This window comes from Dermacentor silvarum, chromosome 10, assembly GCF_013339745.2.
Source record: "Dermacentor silvarum isolate Dsil-2018 chromosome 10, BIME_Dsil_1.4, whole genome shotgun sequence".
In the NCBI taxonomy this organism is placed as follows: Eukaryota; Metazoa; Arthropoda; class Arachnida; order Ixodida; family Ixodidae; genus Dermacentor; species Dermacentor silvarum.
Window position 1 is genome coordinate 25,615,332 of NC_051163.1, and position 17,649 is coordinate 25,632,980.

The 17,649-nt window shown below is 42.6% G+C and overlaps 1 protein-coding gene across 4 annotated transcripts in view; it reads right to left on the reverse strand.

The window, feature by feature from the left end:
* Positions 1 to 3,225: 3,225 nt before the first annotated feature.
* The window catches only part of LOC119466395 (protein FAM135A-like), a 59,892-nt gene continuing 45,468 nt past the window's right edge, over positions 3,226 to 17,649 (reverse strand). For all 4 annotated transcript variants that reach the window (XM_049657335.1, XM_049657336.1, XM_049657334.1 and 1 more), the window contains 3 exons: positions 17,267 to 17,377; positions 15,179 to 15,295; positions 3,226 to 14,058 (listed from right to left, as the gene is read on the reverse strand). In XM_049657335.1, coding sequence (XP_049513292.1) covers positions 13,853 to 14,058; positions 15,179 to 15,295; positions 17,267 to 17,377 — 434 coding nt within the window. In that variant the 3' untranslated portion in view covers positions 3,226 to 13,852. The remainder of the gene's footprint in view (positions 14,059 to 15,178; positions 15,296 to 17,266; positions 17,378 to 17,649) is intronic.

Genomic DNA, 17,649 nt, shown 5'->3' on the forward strand with positions numbered 1-17,649 from the left:
GGTGGGGAAGCACGCTGCGCTGCCGCGTCCCTATGTCAAACGTTCCGAACACTCCTTTCCAGCAGCCGAACGCACAAGAGCAGACCCCTTGCCGACTAGTCGTTGTTGAGGAAATGTTCTATACAGTTCTGCCACGATGCGATGTGCCATGTGAGGCAATGATAAAGCTCAACCCCCTCCGAGATTATGAACAATGACGCGCAGCAAGCAACGCCTCAAGCAAAACCTTGTGTGTTATGTGGACTACGCAGACAAACAGCAGTGGTGCACACAAGGTAACGTTTAACATCAACTCACCACTCTCGTATTGCACTAAACGCTGAACAAAATACACATTCACCGCCAACATCACCGCTAATTATCGTCAGTCAAAGCAAACAGCATACAAAGCTTCGCTTACATCGATTCCCACAGTGTGTGGGATCCGCACTTTTTCTTTTTTTCTTTAATGGTAGTTGACGTCCATATTGTGATCCTAACGGATCGCAACATCGTGATATTGTAAAACAAGACATTGAATATTGCGTTTTCACTAGTTAAATATTTGCATTGGTCGGATTGACTTTAAAAGCTTTAGTTGATGGTGGAGCAGTTAACGAAGGCTGCCGTTCTCCTTATGAACCTGTAAAAAAACCTTCGTCAAAAACTGACTGAAATTGCCCGAACTACTCGGTGGTTATGTGCAATAATATCTAGCGTCATGCGTGAAGACTTCGGCTCTGGGAGCAGTGCACTATCCAAAGAATATGGCATCCTGCGATTACATATATGGTTGAAATGTGTAAAGTAACCGCTACGCACTTATGTGATTGTATATAATTCTGTGTGTCATTGTTATATTTTGTATAACATTCATGAGACATCGGAAAAAACGGAGAGTACGGTAGGTTGCAGACAAGATACGAGATGCAATAAACTTCCCCTTTGATACTACGCGCAATGTTTTAACCTTGTACATGCGACCACTGTTACGAGCCCACGTCGTTCACATGCTCTGCGGTGACATGTAATAGCGATCCTTGGTTATTTTGCTCGCATATGTTGTGCGTGTACATGTGTTATGGTTTGTGCACTTTGTTGTCCATCTTTGACCATAAGGCATGGGCTACGAGAGTGGTGAGTTGATATTAAACGTTACCTTGTGTGCACCACTGCTGTTTGTCTGCGGAGTCCACATAACACACAAGGTTTTGCTTGAGGCGCTGCTAGCTCTCCAGAGTCCAGATAAAATAAACTTTCTGTCTATCTTTCTCCACAGAGGGACGGCTCAAACACAGAAATAAATTTGTAATCAGCGATTCAACACTGACGCCTAGGCGCTCTACTTTGCAGACAATATAAAAAAAAAAAAGGTATCGCCTAAATAGCGCTAGCCCCTAGACCTTAGGTTAACGTACGTCTTTCTCCACCACACCCAGAGGAGCAACTGACGAAGTGTCCTAACGCAAAGGCGGAGCGCGCGTTAGGACATGAACAATGAATGGCTCATACCCCCTTAAGCAGATATTGCTCGCGTCGGCGCCCGCGGCTTCCGCCGCGGCACCGGGGCACGAACGCAAGCAGCATCCGCGCGCTTGTTTACACCACCACAGTTCACCGAGAAAAAAAGCCGTCATGCCACACCACCTACTACTGCAAGGATTTCCGCCACTAGAACAAATGCTACAATAATAAAGCGCGGCCGGCGTGGGCCAGACACCACCAGACATTCAACGCGCCCTAAACGATTCGCTCCCTACACACGTAGGAGCTGCGCTCGGCAAGGTCGCTGCGCCCGGTCCCGGAGATAAGAGAGCCACGCTCAGCAGAGACCACTGCCTCAAAAGTCCCTAAGCGATTATGCCCCTAGGCACCTAGGAGCTCCACACTTGCCATGACAACACGTGTTAAGCGGAAGTCACGTGACCCGCAGTGCCACGCCCCCGCTGTACGTACTAGCAATTGTAAAGTCGCTACCGGGAGATGCTTCGCAACATCCTCAAACCGCTCATCGACAAGCCGGACCTGAACCTCGTCCGGCTAGAGGTGCACGTTCCTTTCCGCAGCTCCCTAAACTCCTTCAACGTGCACATCGCACCGCTGGGCTGTGAGATACTCGTCCAGAAGATCGCGCTCGTTGCATGCGCGAGGCATATGCTCTGAACCTGCCGCAAGCCCGAGCCGCTTAACTTCACCCAGGCGCCCTAGCAACAGAAGCTCCCTCTGGTGTACAGATCTGCAGTCACACACATGGCGGGTGATGACGCCCGGAGTAAGCCCCACACTCAATGAGGACTGAGTGCGTTGATGTCTAGATGTACGACACATTTTTACGTCTTTAAACTAACGAACGCGTCTCGCAAGAGAGACCTGACGAAGCGTGATCTCGCTTGCGAACCTTGGCGTGGGCGATCATTCGTTGCCGCGCGGACTAATTCCGGTAATTATTATCGCATCTGCGATAATAATTATCGCAGATGCATCTGTGTGCATCTGCGGGGTATGTCCTACGAAATTAAACAATTCTCCCCTCAGGTACCTTGTAGACAGGACAGATTACGTTAACCGATAAAAATGCTACGGTTCTGAGTTGTTTTGGGTCATTTCCTTTCAAAACTGAAAACAGAAGAAAAAAAAGTAATACAAAATTAATACTGTTCTATATTTGATGACCTACCTAAGAATTCAATACAAGCTGCACCCACAAAAGTCCATCACATATATCTCATCCCATACATCACATATGGCTCATGTATGTGCTGTTTCCATGTTATGAACATAATTCCAGGGCAACGCTGATATTGAAAGAAGTTTGCCCCCACAGCGAGGTCACAGAAAAGAGGGAATGTAATTGGCTGGTGCATCTACACAAATTATCTTCGAACTGAACTGTGGTGTATTTGGCATTGTATTCTCCAGATGTCGCTGATCGCCAATATGTTGCAGTGTCCACACCACAGTTGTGTGTGTAAATTGACCAAAATCACTCTCATCAACATGGCAAAAGAAACAATTAGGTGACAGCCCATGTCAGCTTATGTCAACACTCCGAACATCTTGCTTTGTGCCCGACGAGCCATTTAAAGGAGCCCTGAAGCACTTTTTGTCTAAATGTAGAAAGGCGCTTGAAGTGAAAAAGACTATTTTAGAAATACTTTGCCACAAAAAGTACTTCAATACGTTCAGCAGAAGTGGAGTTATTGGCAATCAAACAAGCATCCGCTGTGCTCCGTTCCTTCTTCAATGCCTGGCACTGCGACAGCTACGGCGGAGTGAGGCGTGGCCACAATGCTCCACCTTCTAAATGTCACCATGGCGCGCAGATCAAATTTCATTTTGGATGTTCACACAGATGCCACGACTTCCAATTTTGGTGCCTGCGATGCACTAAACGTAAGCCAAACGCGTTTGTCCTCAGCGAGCCGCAGTGTGCTTACCCAGTGGACTCATGGCGGCGCCCCACGGCGGCCACGGTGTCTACGCTACGTAGCCGATTGCAGCTACCAATAGCAGCCGCATATGGGAATCCACTTTATTATGAAATAAAGCACCCAGAAAAGAGTGAGGAACATGGCTTCCGTTGAAAAGAAAGCGTTTGAGAGAAAGGTCACTTCGCGCTCCGCTTGCAAGCTCCATGCACCACGTGAGACGGCAAAACTTGGCCGAGGTGTTCACAGGAGCGTATGCTACCCGCCGACTATGTTATTTCACCAACCCCGAGGGGTGACTCATGGCCCCTTTAAGAAACCTATCACCAGGTTTGTAACCAGAAAATACAGAAGCATGGTGCACAGATGATGTGGTGACAATCATGTCTGCAATTTATTACGCTGATACTCAGTGAAAGAATGCTTTGTATTTAGAACTTTTCCTTCGTACTTTCTTTCATACATTTTATAATGTGACATTACCTAGTTACCCACTTGTGCAGGTGCAAATAGGAAAAAAAAAAAAAACAGCGCCACCACATGGGCTGGAACAAGGAGTAACCAGATACAGCACGGTGTTTGTGTGCTCCTTCTTTCATCCCATATATTAGCCTGGTTCACCTAATTATGAGCAACTAGCTTGTCAGTCAATTGTCGCAAACAGGAAGCTTCGCATTACGCGACCGCTTGGGGTAAGAAAATCTAGCGCATTGCAGCGGTTAACAAAGAGACCATGACACACCAAGTCCCGCACAGGGTGACTTTAAACATCCGTTTAATGAAGCGCAACAAGTGCACACAATGATCACACATTAAATTTCATGAAGACATCCATGTACACAATATGCCTCACGCACACAGCACAATGTGTCTCTCCGCTGAGCTCATTGTGCAAGCCACTGGCATCAGCTGACACCTCCAACACTGGCAGCAGCATAGCCCAAAGGCCAACAGCCGCATTCCTGTAAATGACTAGGTGACAATTCCTGGTGATAATGGAAAGCAAGCCAAGATTTCTCAAGATTCTTCACTGAACACTTCAGTAGGTGAGGCCAGCCCCAAAAAAAGGAACGAGCAAAAATGGCACGTGAAACCTTGGCTGAAGCGCGAGTCCTGCACACACAAGCACGTGGTATACAGCGGAGTGGTGTCTGACCAACATGTGGTACACAACCATTCCGGAGCTCAAAACTTTCAGAGTACAAAAGACAAACGTCAAGCTTAGGTCTCCTTCGTGGTTATAAAGATGCAAGCGCTCCGACGCTACTGTATTGCCACCATGTGACCGCTGGTTTCTTCTGTAGCTTACATATTATGGCACGGTAATGCGACAATTACTGAACAACAGCATCTCGGGAAGGGAGTCTAATGTGTACTTCTGTTGACATCACACCAAGTGCCATATAGATAGGGCTGGGCAATTGACAAGTAAACCTCCCCATCAATTGAACTAATGCTTCGATTCCAGTTAATTTTTCCAGGACAGTTGTCCTCAATCATCGGCAACACGCCCGGCGAATGTAATGACAAAAACTGCAAGAACTAGCACAGAAATGGTGGCAGTTTCGTGAACACCAAATTAACGAGCGTTTATAGTCCGACAATGAGCAGTAGTATCATATGCAGTGCATTCAGTTTATTTCATTCAAAGATGTGCACGTTGATCATAAGAGCCAATCATCCATCAATTAATCAGTTAATGCAGTGTTTCCCGAACTCTGGACCTTGTGACTCACCAAGAATGCAAACCACAAACACAATTCCTCCCCCCCCCCCCCCGCCCTCTTCCTACAGGGCTTCTCAATACCACAATGCCTGATATGATATTCAAGTTTAATGTGGCCAAAGTAAAATCAGCTGGGTCGGAATGCAATGCAAAGAAAGACACATGCCCACCATAACGACGGCTATTTAAGTTTACTTGTTAGAACACAGGTTCTGCAAGCACTGGAGTGTTACAAAGCTTAGACTTCTAATTATTCTAATCTAATTATTATTTTGCTTTCATTTATGCTACATTCATTCTTTAGAACCCTGAATCAGGTTAATAACCTACTTTGCAACAACCCCTACTTGCCCACTGAATATGTATCAACTGTCTGCAGGTGCAATACACAGTTTGGGAAACAGCCACATTAATTAAGACTGGCAATTAGCAAGGTTTTATGTTGCAATCAGTGCCCAGCCCTAGCGATATACATTGCAAGGATCCCGCACCATTATTGCACCAGGCCTTACACAGTGCACAGTTCCCTCTAAAGCACACAGCTGCAGGCATGATGTAGAACAGGTGTACTCTCAACTGACTGTGCAAGTACGGTGGTGAACAATATGAACTAGAACACCTGGTTTGCATTGAAGAGCATCCATTGTCCTCGCAGTTAAACAAGAGGTTTCTTTAACAGGAAAGTCACGAAGCAAGCATAGGCGAGTAGTGTCCCAAATCGCACTTCTTCAGCAGTTGTTGCTTGAGTACCGTTTAGGTGTTCTCTTTTATATTGTATCACCCTGTACTATCAAAATGTCAGGTGGCACCATGGACTTAAGCATATAAGTGGCCACCATATCACTACCTCTGCATGTTGTACTGAAGGTGGGGCAGAGAATTCTTGGCTGTACAATAGTTTTAAATGACAAGAGGGAACAGCTTGCACAAAATGAGTTTTTTTTTTTTTTTTTCGCAGTAACACAACAACTAAAGTTCACATAACAGATGTAGACAAGCTTGTACTTTCAAGCTAGTACCACTGGGGAGTTTTCACAACCAGGTTGACGATTTGGGCATATTAGTGTACGGCGTTTAAATGAAGCATGGAGGTGGTAGAGAGGGCCGGGAGGTCGACGTGAACGTTTATGCAAAAATGATGTTAATGACCTAAGACCACTAATTGCAGGACAGTGGATTGAGTCAAGTCACATTAAGTTGGGGTTTAACATACTCTCCTTAAATTCTGTTCCCATAATCAGAAGTTCACTTTAGGTGTCCCAAGCTGTTCAAATAGATGTGAAGCATGAACTTTTTTGTTACGTGCTTGCTGAACTGATCTAAATTAAATTTGTTGTATTAAAAAAGAGAACAGAAAGAACAGAGTGACCATTGGAAGCAGACTCATGTTTAAATATAAAAATACTTTTTTGTAAACCGATGGACAATAGAAAGCTTTGAAAAATGCAAATATGCTTCCAAATCTTGAGGTCAGCAAACAAATACATATCAGAATTCTGCGAATTTTGGAGACACCAGCGAAGACTATGTTTAAAGCATAGAGATTTACTATATTAACTTATAGGCTACATAAAACAACGCTTCATTTGCTTGAGTTCTTCACAAGGCTTATTTGCAACATAGAGTGGCATTTGCTATCACTTATGTTCAGCTCGGACACTCTTAGAGATGTTGTCTACAGAACTAGGTCTTTCTGTCGGGGAGTTGCAGAGGTTCTGCAGACTTAATGCTTCATTATTTCTCAAACTTCACAATTCACAAACAAAAAGCGGAACAGACACTAGAATCTCACATTACTTAAAACACAACAGGTTTCACTTGAATTGGTTCAACAACTACCAAATGAAAGCATTTCTTCTTCTCAAATGCATTTGAACAGTGAGATAAGATCTAAAGTTTCCTTTTAACGTAAACAACTTAAATATAAGGAATATTAAACAAAAGTGATAAATTACTCGGCGTATCAGAGCATTCAGCTTGACAGTGTCCACTGTATTTCATGATTATGTTGTCTACAACCTAGGACTGCACATGTCATGTTGGCCAAACTGTTGACTGCAGTTTGCATGCAAGAATGCCATCGTTTGACTACATCAAACGGCTGCATGGAATATTTGTTTCCACCATACAGCAATCTTCCGATTATAACAAATGCACTGAATGAATATTTAAAATCATGGCTTTAGTAAAAATAGTATATATTTACATATGGAATAAGAATGAGTATACAATAACAAAACAAGGTGAATTTTATGTAAAGATGCCTCAGCAGGCCACTAGAATAAATATATTTGGCAACTCCGAAAAATAAAGTTAACAATATTGTGTGACGGAACACCAAGTGAAGTCTCATGAAATGCAAAACAATGCAATACAAAATCTTTCATTTAGGAACAAGAAATAAACGCCGTGAAGAAACTTTCCAACAAAAACAAGTGTGTTGCATGCCGTCTTACAAAAAAGTGTGAATAAACAGCAGAAACATCCTTCGAGTTTTCTTTTTACCATCCGTTGCTGGGTTTATACGCGAACAATGGAATAGTCATTCATCAAATACAACATAGTATATCAGCTCAAACGCAATGAATGAATGTACAGTAAATGAAATGAAATTATTACAGGTTGTATGAAAACATGAAAAGTTAGGCTAATTACAAAAGTGAGCACAAAACATGGTTTGACACGGGGCTAAACACTTAAGAACAAGTCTCTCTTGAGTTCAGTTTGCGACATGGCATTTTCTGCAGAAAGTTGTAGAACAACCGTGTGTGCTAAGTATTCTCTTTTGCAAGCTGTGAACTTGACATAAACTGTGCTTAGCAATTAGAATCTGCAGCACAATTCTGCTTGTCCAACATACAGCCTTAATTTTTTTTAATTGTTAACTCTGCTAGGTTCTCCAGCTAGATTCCACAACAAAACATCAATCACACATCAAAAAATTTCACGATAATGACATCTGCAAATCATTATCTCTGAGACTCCACACTGTGAAGATCCTGAACCAGTCTCGAAGCAACACTTCAGACAATAAACTCCTTTCAAAAGTAAGAACAATACTGTCATGATAAGCTCACTCCAAAGCACTATGTCATGGTTTGATCACTGATTAGAATGTGTGAACGTGCACAGAAAATAACAGTTCAGCGAACAAAAAGCGCAAGATAATACAAACTCAACAAGACTACTTGTACACACTCTTCCAAGGCTACAATGTCTTGCATTGTAAATGCTGGAAGCAAAGTGTGATAACAAATCAATTTACAACAACACATACAAAAAACATGTGTGAGCAACTAAAATAATAATTTCCAGAGGTAGAAGTCCTTTCCAAGACCTAACATAAATTGACATTATTCATCGATACGGCACTTCATATTCACTGAAGCAACATATTAAAAATATGCATGCACCAATAAATTCATGCACCATTTGAAGAACAGAAAAAATGAAATGTTATCTTTGGCTAACAACCAACACAGCCAAAATAAGAACTAAAAATAAATATAGCTCTCCCCGTACAACACAGTTGCCTAGCAATAAAGGCTGTACTAAAAACTAAAAGTATTCAATACTTTCTAAAAAAGATAGCACATCAAGAAAGTGTTAAAAAAATCTACACTCCAATTTAGTAAAAACACTGTACAGGAAGTTACAGAATGGTAAGCAAACCATTTACGTAAATAAATATACACACATCCATTTACGTCTTTACAGGTGAATGCTTTCTCTCAGTAGATCTGCTAAGGAAAATGACAGCTTTAAAAGCCCGCAATTACTCATGATGAATCATGGAAACAAAACTTTCGACACACCTGAGATTGCTCCCATTGACCGGGCTTCACCTTATTACAAGCTGCCATGCTTCTAACGCCTCTCTATGGATAAGTAAGAAACCACAGTTATGATGTTGCTCACTTCAGCAATTTTCAATTTTCATGCTACAATTTCAAGACTGCTTACACTGACCAAACAGGAGTTCAAGTGGAATTTTCGAGAATTCAGAAAGGTAAGCAGAAGCAAATATGAAGCATGTGTCACAGATAGCGGGACCGGTTCAGTATTCCAGAATGCATCCATGTTTCAGCTTCATTGCACATTTACATACGAATACTATGACTGCGCGTACGTAACCTTTCCAGTACGAGCACACAGAAGACGAAATGGGCCAGGCTGCATGTCATATTGATAACATAGTGACCATTTATAAATGAAATAGAACTTTAAGTACCAAATACAATTACCGTGAGTCAAACTAAGAGGGCTAATGAGATGCATCAAGCAGACATCGAGGCATGCAAGGTTTGACATACAATTTGGGCTGAAATCAGCATTGGAGTACTGACACAGTGTAACCCACAAAGTGTGACCAGCACTACACGTACACCCTGTTGCAAAAATCTTAAGGCCAGCTGAATATTGCCAACAATCCCCAACTGGCTCTTACTTTCTTGTCATAGGCTGTAGCATGAGACAAAAGGCAGCTAAGTCAACTGATGACAGTCTGAACCAAACTGTGTATAAAACCTTCCAATTGCACGTCACAAAGTTCATGACCATGTACGGTGCCCACAGCCCATGGAATGATCCCGAATTTCCAACTTAAAGAGTAATGCACATTCACGTTAGCTCACTGAAAAGGCGAGACAGATTCTGAATGGCCTATGGCACACATGAATTACAAGTGCAACATTCTTTGAAAAGCTGAATAAGTTACTCAAAGAAGTTCCATTTCCTGTTGCTTGTTTGCATGGTTTTAACTACTAATTGCAAGCTGTACACAACATGATTGGTTGAAAAAAGAAATGTACTATAGGAACCTGAAACATGGTGGAAGCCAAGACAGCATGTTTTCATACATGGCACATGTCATCAATATGTCAAGTTTAACCTGGATGCACTATGAAAACTTCCAATACGATACTTAGCTTAGGAGAATAACCAAATTATTCTTGCCGTGAGCCTTATGAACACCATAAAAACAGTAATAAAATGGCACTACGTGGCAATTCAAGCATTGTCCTCAGAAAGTGGCTTTGTGATGGATGCGTTACATGGCTGCTTTATGGTTTTGGCTATTCAGAAAAAAATATTTTCAGTGTTTGCTGTCTTTTTGCAGCACTTTTGGATGTGAACGAAGAAAGTACAAAGAAGAGTGAAATAATGACGAATGCAAGAGATGCTGCAATGAAAGTTTTGCCACAACTGACCGCATAGCCGACAGTACCACACCTTTCGGTTGTGAATCGAAAGTTACTGCTAATCGAATGAGCTGTCGATAGCTTCGAAGCAGTGGATGGCGCTCTATCCTGACGTGCAGAACGTTTGCCTCGATTACTTGTTTGAATACATTCAGGACCAATCAACATTCCATGGCCAATAGTGTTTTGACAGAGGTCAACATTTTTCTTTAAAAATTGCAAAGCTTGAAAAGTTGGGAGCAGGTTTATAGACCTTACTTCACAAAATTAACAAATAACAAAAAGTCTATAATCCACATTAAAACTCTTAAATAAAAACTCTTAAATAACAATAATGCTTTGTATTCGCTTACGTGACAAAGCATAGCTTCATAAACAGGACCTGGCAAAACCTGGATCACTGAAGCAAATTTCAGGTAGGATGCATACTATTACGGCTGGACTTACAAGGAGCCATGGTGTCCCTACATGGTGTCCCTACTGGTGTCAACGTGACAAACTCTGCCTAGCAATGAATGCCCAATGCCCGGCATCACAATGTTTTAATCCTGCCGCCGATCTGGCTTGGCCAGATAAAATTCACCTGGCAAAATTAAAAAAAAAAAAAAAACGATCTCCCTCTGACTGCCGGCAGAGCGCTTACAAAAAGTATGAATTGTTTATAACTGCATGCATGAAGCTTTTTTTCTAACTGATTGGAAATTAACAACAAATGATAGAGTGGAAACCCTTTTGTTTCAATTTCTTGTTTTGCAGGAAAAACATACATTGAGTCTGGCAACATTGACAGCTACGGGGCAAATGCACGGTGGCGTCCACTTTTTTTCCCCCTTCCATGTAGCCCAAGCGAACGAACAATTGGTGCCATTCCACTGCATCTATTTCTGCCGCATGAAGTTTGTTGTGAAAGTTCACTCCATGTAGCCCGACATTTAGTGCGTTAATTTTAACCAAACATGTTCTGCAATATCTGCAAGGGGGGTTAGATCTAAAAAAAATGGGAAGTTGGCCATTAGCACAAAGATGAGGGCACATTTTTTCTTCAACAGTGAATCCTTGTTTCTGTGAAATCTGCACATTTCCTCTGCATCCTTATTCTACATCAGCTGGACACAATGTTCCCTCCAACATGTTAATTTTTACCACTTTAGATGATCAGATACAGTCGACGCTCATTACAAACGCACCATGATAATCCAGCGACAAAGGTTCATTATATCCGAACTCTGTTGTATCCAAAATTAGTGTCACAGTATGTTGTAAAATGGCAAAACTTCACATATACTGTAGTATAACTCGTAAGTGAACGCAGAAACGATAAGAACACTGAAATGAATGGTGTAGACCACTTATAACGTAAGTCACCAGAGTTGCGAATATCCGCACTATAAGCGGTACCTCACTATAACCAAAACAACAATTTTCAAGGCCTTCACATATACAAAACATGGAGGCCAAGTAGCTGCGTGTATAAAAAAATTGAAGCGAGCGACCGGCAGTTTTGCATCTGTTTAAATTTACGAATGTTGAAAGTTTATTGTCCAAGTACTCGCAGTCCTCACATGAAGCAGCCAAAGTAATACTAATAATTTTTAAAAAATGCAACGTCAACCAAATTTCAGGTGCAGTACAGCGTCTCATGGACTGATCAGCGTATGCATAGTGTCGAAAACATGGCAACCGCGGACCAAGTTGCCTCTATTCGAGTGTTGATCGTGCCTTCACTTTCGTTATCAAGGTGGTTTCTCTGTTTTCCATGTGCTGTACAGCCATTGCAATGCATTTCGTTGACTCAGACCCCAACCACAACTTCCATAACAAACCGTGGCAATTACTACGAATGCCTAAGTTTGTATGTGCACACACTGGTATGAACGGCGGTACCTCACAAGTGCACATAAGGCCTAATAGCTCCAAACTAAATTTGTGGAACACTGCTTAAACTGACAGCGTCGCACGCGCAATATCCGCACTTCATGACACGCACTGCGACGGGCGCACAGAAACTGAAGCCGTGTTCAGTGCAAAGCACACCGCTGATAAGCGGCCGTCGTCTAGGCAACCACCGCGCTGCCGCCACATTTTTTTTTTTTGCATTCGTTCGTTTGTTCCGCATCTCATGCTCCTCCTCCGCAACACCCTCGTTACTCTCCTCTACCATCAGCGGGCACACCTTGTAGAGAAGCATGCTCACTACCGCGCTTATCACTGGGATTTTCCCGCGGAAGCCGCATTATAACTGGTCTTTCGTCTGGCGTGGCTGCACTGTAAGCGGTATGCGTATACATGGAGTTCTATGGGAAGGTAAACGGGAGTTGGGAAAGGCTGTGTTGTAGCCAGTCCTGCACTATAAACGGTTACGTTATAAGTGGTCTAAGCTGTATAAATAACTACAGATAAATTGGTTCAACCGGTAATTGTACAACCACGTGGCAGGCCGTTTTCCTGTCCCCCCTTTTCCAGACGCTGGTTGCTGACAGCCATTACTGTGTCACCCATTAAAGACGGAATTGGTTGCATTGATAATATAGGCAGACCAAACTAAGTGAGAATAATAGAGGGTTATATCTGAAAGCTTTGTAGTATGAGGATCTGTTGCAACAAGCATGGACTATAATTAAAATTTATGAAATTTTTATATGCAATACGGCATTAACAGTTGTATGCTAGCTGTTTCAGCACTTTGAAACAATTTTCATCATGTTTTAAACTTAAGGGTCTCGATGAAAGTGCCACTTATGCTAGTCGTTAGTATACGCCTCATCCGAATAAAAACTGGCTTCGTGGTTGTCTAACAAGGTCATTACTGCGTCACCCATGGATTTGGATAGAGAAATTGAACCCTTTAACTCCCTAGCCCCGTTGTTGTCCTGCCAGTTTGCCCCAGTATTGCCAAGAACGGATCGTGCTCTTTCTCAGCGCTTTGGTCTCCTGTAACGAGTCATGCGTGTCAGCTCATTTCACCAATAACTGCAGGCTTTGGGCATTCATGCATAATCATTTCGAAGTTTACATTTGTTTTGCTGTCATGGAAGTTGAGAATAATATTATTGCAGCCTTTTACATACATTTAGAAAAGCTTTCCACTGACATTTCACTGAATGAAAGTTTCCATTGAACACGTGCATAAATCGTACAATTAGTAGTTTTGTTTAGGCAGAACATTACTCGGGCTGTGGAAGAAGACAAAAAGAAAGGCAGTGCAAAATAAAGGGAATAAAAAAGAAGTCGCCAGTTTTGCATGTTCTGAGATGTACTACGCTTGTGCCTTTCCTAATACCCTCAAAAAATATTTGCTAAGTAAAAAAACATAATTAAGGACAGAAGTTGAGAGTTAGCAGGTTAAGCTGGGCCATTGATGAAGCTTCCTTTCAACGCAACAAAGAAAAAAATAACCCCCGTGCGGCCAACAAGCACCGCGATCAAGGTAAGCGCAGTTGTGTAAAATAATCTCAGTGACAGACACACGTGGGTCTTATATAGAAAAAAAAAAAAGGAGGGGAAGCAAAGGACGTGTCTCACGCGAAGTACTTCAGACCAGTGACCACCATGAACTTCTCGATGAAGAGCTCGGAGTCGAGCACGGCGATGTGGGCAGCACGGCCGATGAGCGAGTTGGCCGAGCTGGGCAACGCGTGGTGCACGTCGTAGCGCACCAGGCTGATGTCGGGCTTGCTGGCCAGTGGCCGAAGAAGGTGGCTCACCATCTCCCTGTACGCGGCCCCTGAGGAGAGCGCCAGTGCACGACGTGTCAGTGCAACGAGCTTTCGATTGAATGATTGACTGATTGATAGACAGATGCAGAAAAAAAATTTTGAATAGGCCAATCGCGTCACACATGAGTCGTGCCAGGCTACTCTTTTACGCTTACCACGCTGCACCCTCTAGTGCCACCGTTGTGAAGTACGTGCATATCCATTGGCACATACCAACACAAACGACCCTGATTTTTAGACTGCGCTATCTTCAACATCGGCCCGCAAAAACAACCAGAGGCCAGACACTGGCCAGATAGTCGTTACAGAAGAGTCGGTTCAACTCGACGATTAGCCAAAGTTAGTAGCAAACTTTAAGAAAACTTTTGGAGAGTTGGCAAGTATGCAGCATTTATGCAGCAGAAACATTTTGCTAAGAATTAGTTTCAAGCAATAGGTCCTCAAAATCTGCAGCGAAATGCATTAATGTTCTGGTTGTCAGCAATAAAGATGCTGACAAGTGTTAACTGGAGGAAGCTTTAACTGCATTTATGAAGAATCTGACTATCACGTGAGAAAGCTCTCAATTGAGAAGCAGAGTGTTTAACCGGCATATTGTAGCCTACATGCTACTCTGCAGGGACTGGGACGACAAAACTGTCATTATATTTCTATTTACCAATGTCTTCCAACCAGGATATTTTAAAATTTGTAAGAAATCCCATGGACACAACACAATAGCAGACATTTTATTAAAGTTTGCCCTGAATGTGCACATTTTGGGGTATACATATACACGTTGCTAATGATCATTTATCTTTAGATGAAGCACACAAGCACAAGCAAACTTGGAACAGCAGCAACTATCGAGCAACACATTTTTTGGATCACAACAACTTTTTCAGTAACTCTGTTGTTGCCGATTTCTAATGCTGCTCCAGGAACTTGCCTAAATAAACGTCCCCGAAACAGGTAACCCTCTGGTGTCCTTTCCCAATCGGAACACTGCTAAGGGCATGGTCAGAGACTGACGAGCGCAACTTTTTTCGAAAACAGAATTCTGTCGTAAAACTTAGTGAAACTGTAAAATCATACAAGCCCGAATTCGTAAACTTCATGGAAAATTTTAGGGTTGGCAGGTATGCTTACCTATTGGCGTCGCGTCCTTGACTGCTGCCTTGCAGAGCTCAATCCTTGCCGAGTGGATGGGCACGTAACGGTCTTGCATAGACCCGAAGAGCAACACGTGCTTGAAAAATTCCAACCCTGCAACATGAGAGAAGGCGCAATTAAAAAGCATCATCTGGCACCCATATGGCATGATCAATGATACTGCTACATGTTTGAGCAGAACGAAAGAATGTTAATAGAGAATTTTACACATACAGCTGAACCTCGTTATAACAAAGTCATATCTGACACAAAACTACCTTCGTTATATCCGATATTTGTTACAAGTATATACCGTATTTACTCGAATCTAGGCCGACCCCCTAACGTCCGAAGCCAGAAAAAAAAAAAAAAAAATTACCTCGAATGTAGGCCAAACAAAAAAGTGAGGACAGGGCTCACAAAATGAAAACAGCATTTATTGAATATGAACATGCCGAGCTCATTCTATGTCATTATCGCTGCTAGCCTTGTTGCTATCTTCCTTATTGCTGCCATTTTAAAACAGTGCACTATATTTACTACCATCAAGCGCGTTAGAGATGCTGCACTTTTTGAAGGAGCGCACTATCAAAGTTCCTGGGGAAATGTCATCCTCCTTGCGGCGCACGCAAAAAGCATCTCCCGTTGCCCCCTCCAACGACGGACGTTTTTCTCATCGATGCCTAAGTCCCGTCCGGTTTGAACGTTTAACAACGCCTCTGCGGCTAGCACAACTGTTCGTTAGAAAGCGGTAATATAGTGAGTGGCATTGCCTGTTTCGTGCCATTACGACAATGCCACGCCGCGCACCGATGCTACACCATATCGATACTACCGATACGACACAGGTCAAAATGGCGACGTCGCTCGTGTACTTCAGTTGGCTACTGGCGTGGCTAGCAGCGGATGCGATACTGACTTTTCTAGATGGCGTTAACTATGTACCATATTTATCAGTTTCAGTTAAAAACTGTCGCGTTTTTCAAAATCCTCGAATCTAAGCCGACCCTAAAGTTTCATATATGATTATTTGAAAAAAACTATCGGCCTAGATTCAAATAAGTACGGTATTTGCTACACACTGACATTGGTGTGATTCTTTAAATGATTGCTTCATTATATCCGATAATTCATTACATCAGAGTTCGTTATCGAGGTTTGACCGTTACCGTTCTCAGGATGGTAGGTTACTGGGAGGCATTAACATGAGCGGCTGGGTCGGTGGCGCCATCTTGTGGCGCAGAGTTTAACCAGGGAGGACACGGAGCTATTATATTGCAGTAACTGACCCTACGCTACTAATCTGTTGGTGTAAAGTGTCAGCAGTGATGCAATCGACAATCTGCAGTCCCTTTTACTTTATATTGCTTTGATGAGAAAACCCATTGAACACACGCGTTTCTCGTGTTGCGAGACAAAAGCATCACAAGATGTTACTACCAGCACTGTTACTGTCATCCACAGTTACCATAACCTGGCATTTCCGTAAGGAGTGGACTAGTTACAACTTTCTAACAAGCGCTTTATGTCAAAATTGTCATGCTGCATCAGTGGAAATGCAGAGCATATAATAACCTGTCCCAATGCCATCTTCACATACCTATTTAGACTAAACTACTTAGCTTGAAAACCCATTCGTTTGAGCTCTCAGGGTTACACTGGTTAGATGTGAGCTGGTCATAGTTCTAAGCACCGCCCTGCACATTCATTGCGTATTCAGAAAAATTGCCTAATGCTAGAGACATAAACTATTTGTATATTTAAGGACAGGGAAAGCAAGCTTACATGCACTTTCACTCACGTTTAGTACTGATGGGGATGTTACCACAAGTAAACAATCGAGAAAGCATCTGCAAATGGCTTCAGCCAAATCACGATATGACGAACATGAATGTAACGAATTAATGGATATAACCAAGTATAACATCTGCCTCAACATTATGAGCATGCAATGACTATCTGCTTATAATGAATATTGGATATAAAAAAGGTATTTTCGTGCTGGATGCAACTTCCGTTATAGTGAGGTTCAATGGTACTGAGAAGTATAGCACTGGCTGAAGGATATTGCGGGCTGGTACGAACCAGGCTTCTGGCTGAGCTTGTAGAGGAACGACTGCCGAATGTCAGCCGTGTCCTTCATGGCCAGCTGGAGCAGGGAGCCAGACTTCTTCCACTTCTGCATAAACCACATGCCTGCCAAAACAAGAAAGGGAGTGAGAAAAAATTAGCTGCTGATTGCCTCCACGAGTGGGTGCCCATACCTGCCAACCTGAGAACCTTAAAGTTAATAAAAACCTCACAGACATGATACACGCTTTTTGTGGGATACATACATATTTTAGTAACGATTATTAACCTTTAGGCGCAGCACACAAGCAGCAGCAAACTTTGAATAGCAAGAACTGACAAGCAATACATTGTTTTTACAGTCCATAATGACACTTTTCAGCAATTCTCCTTGGTGC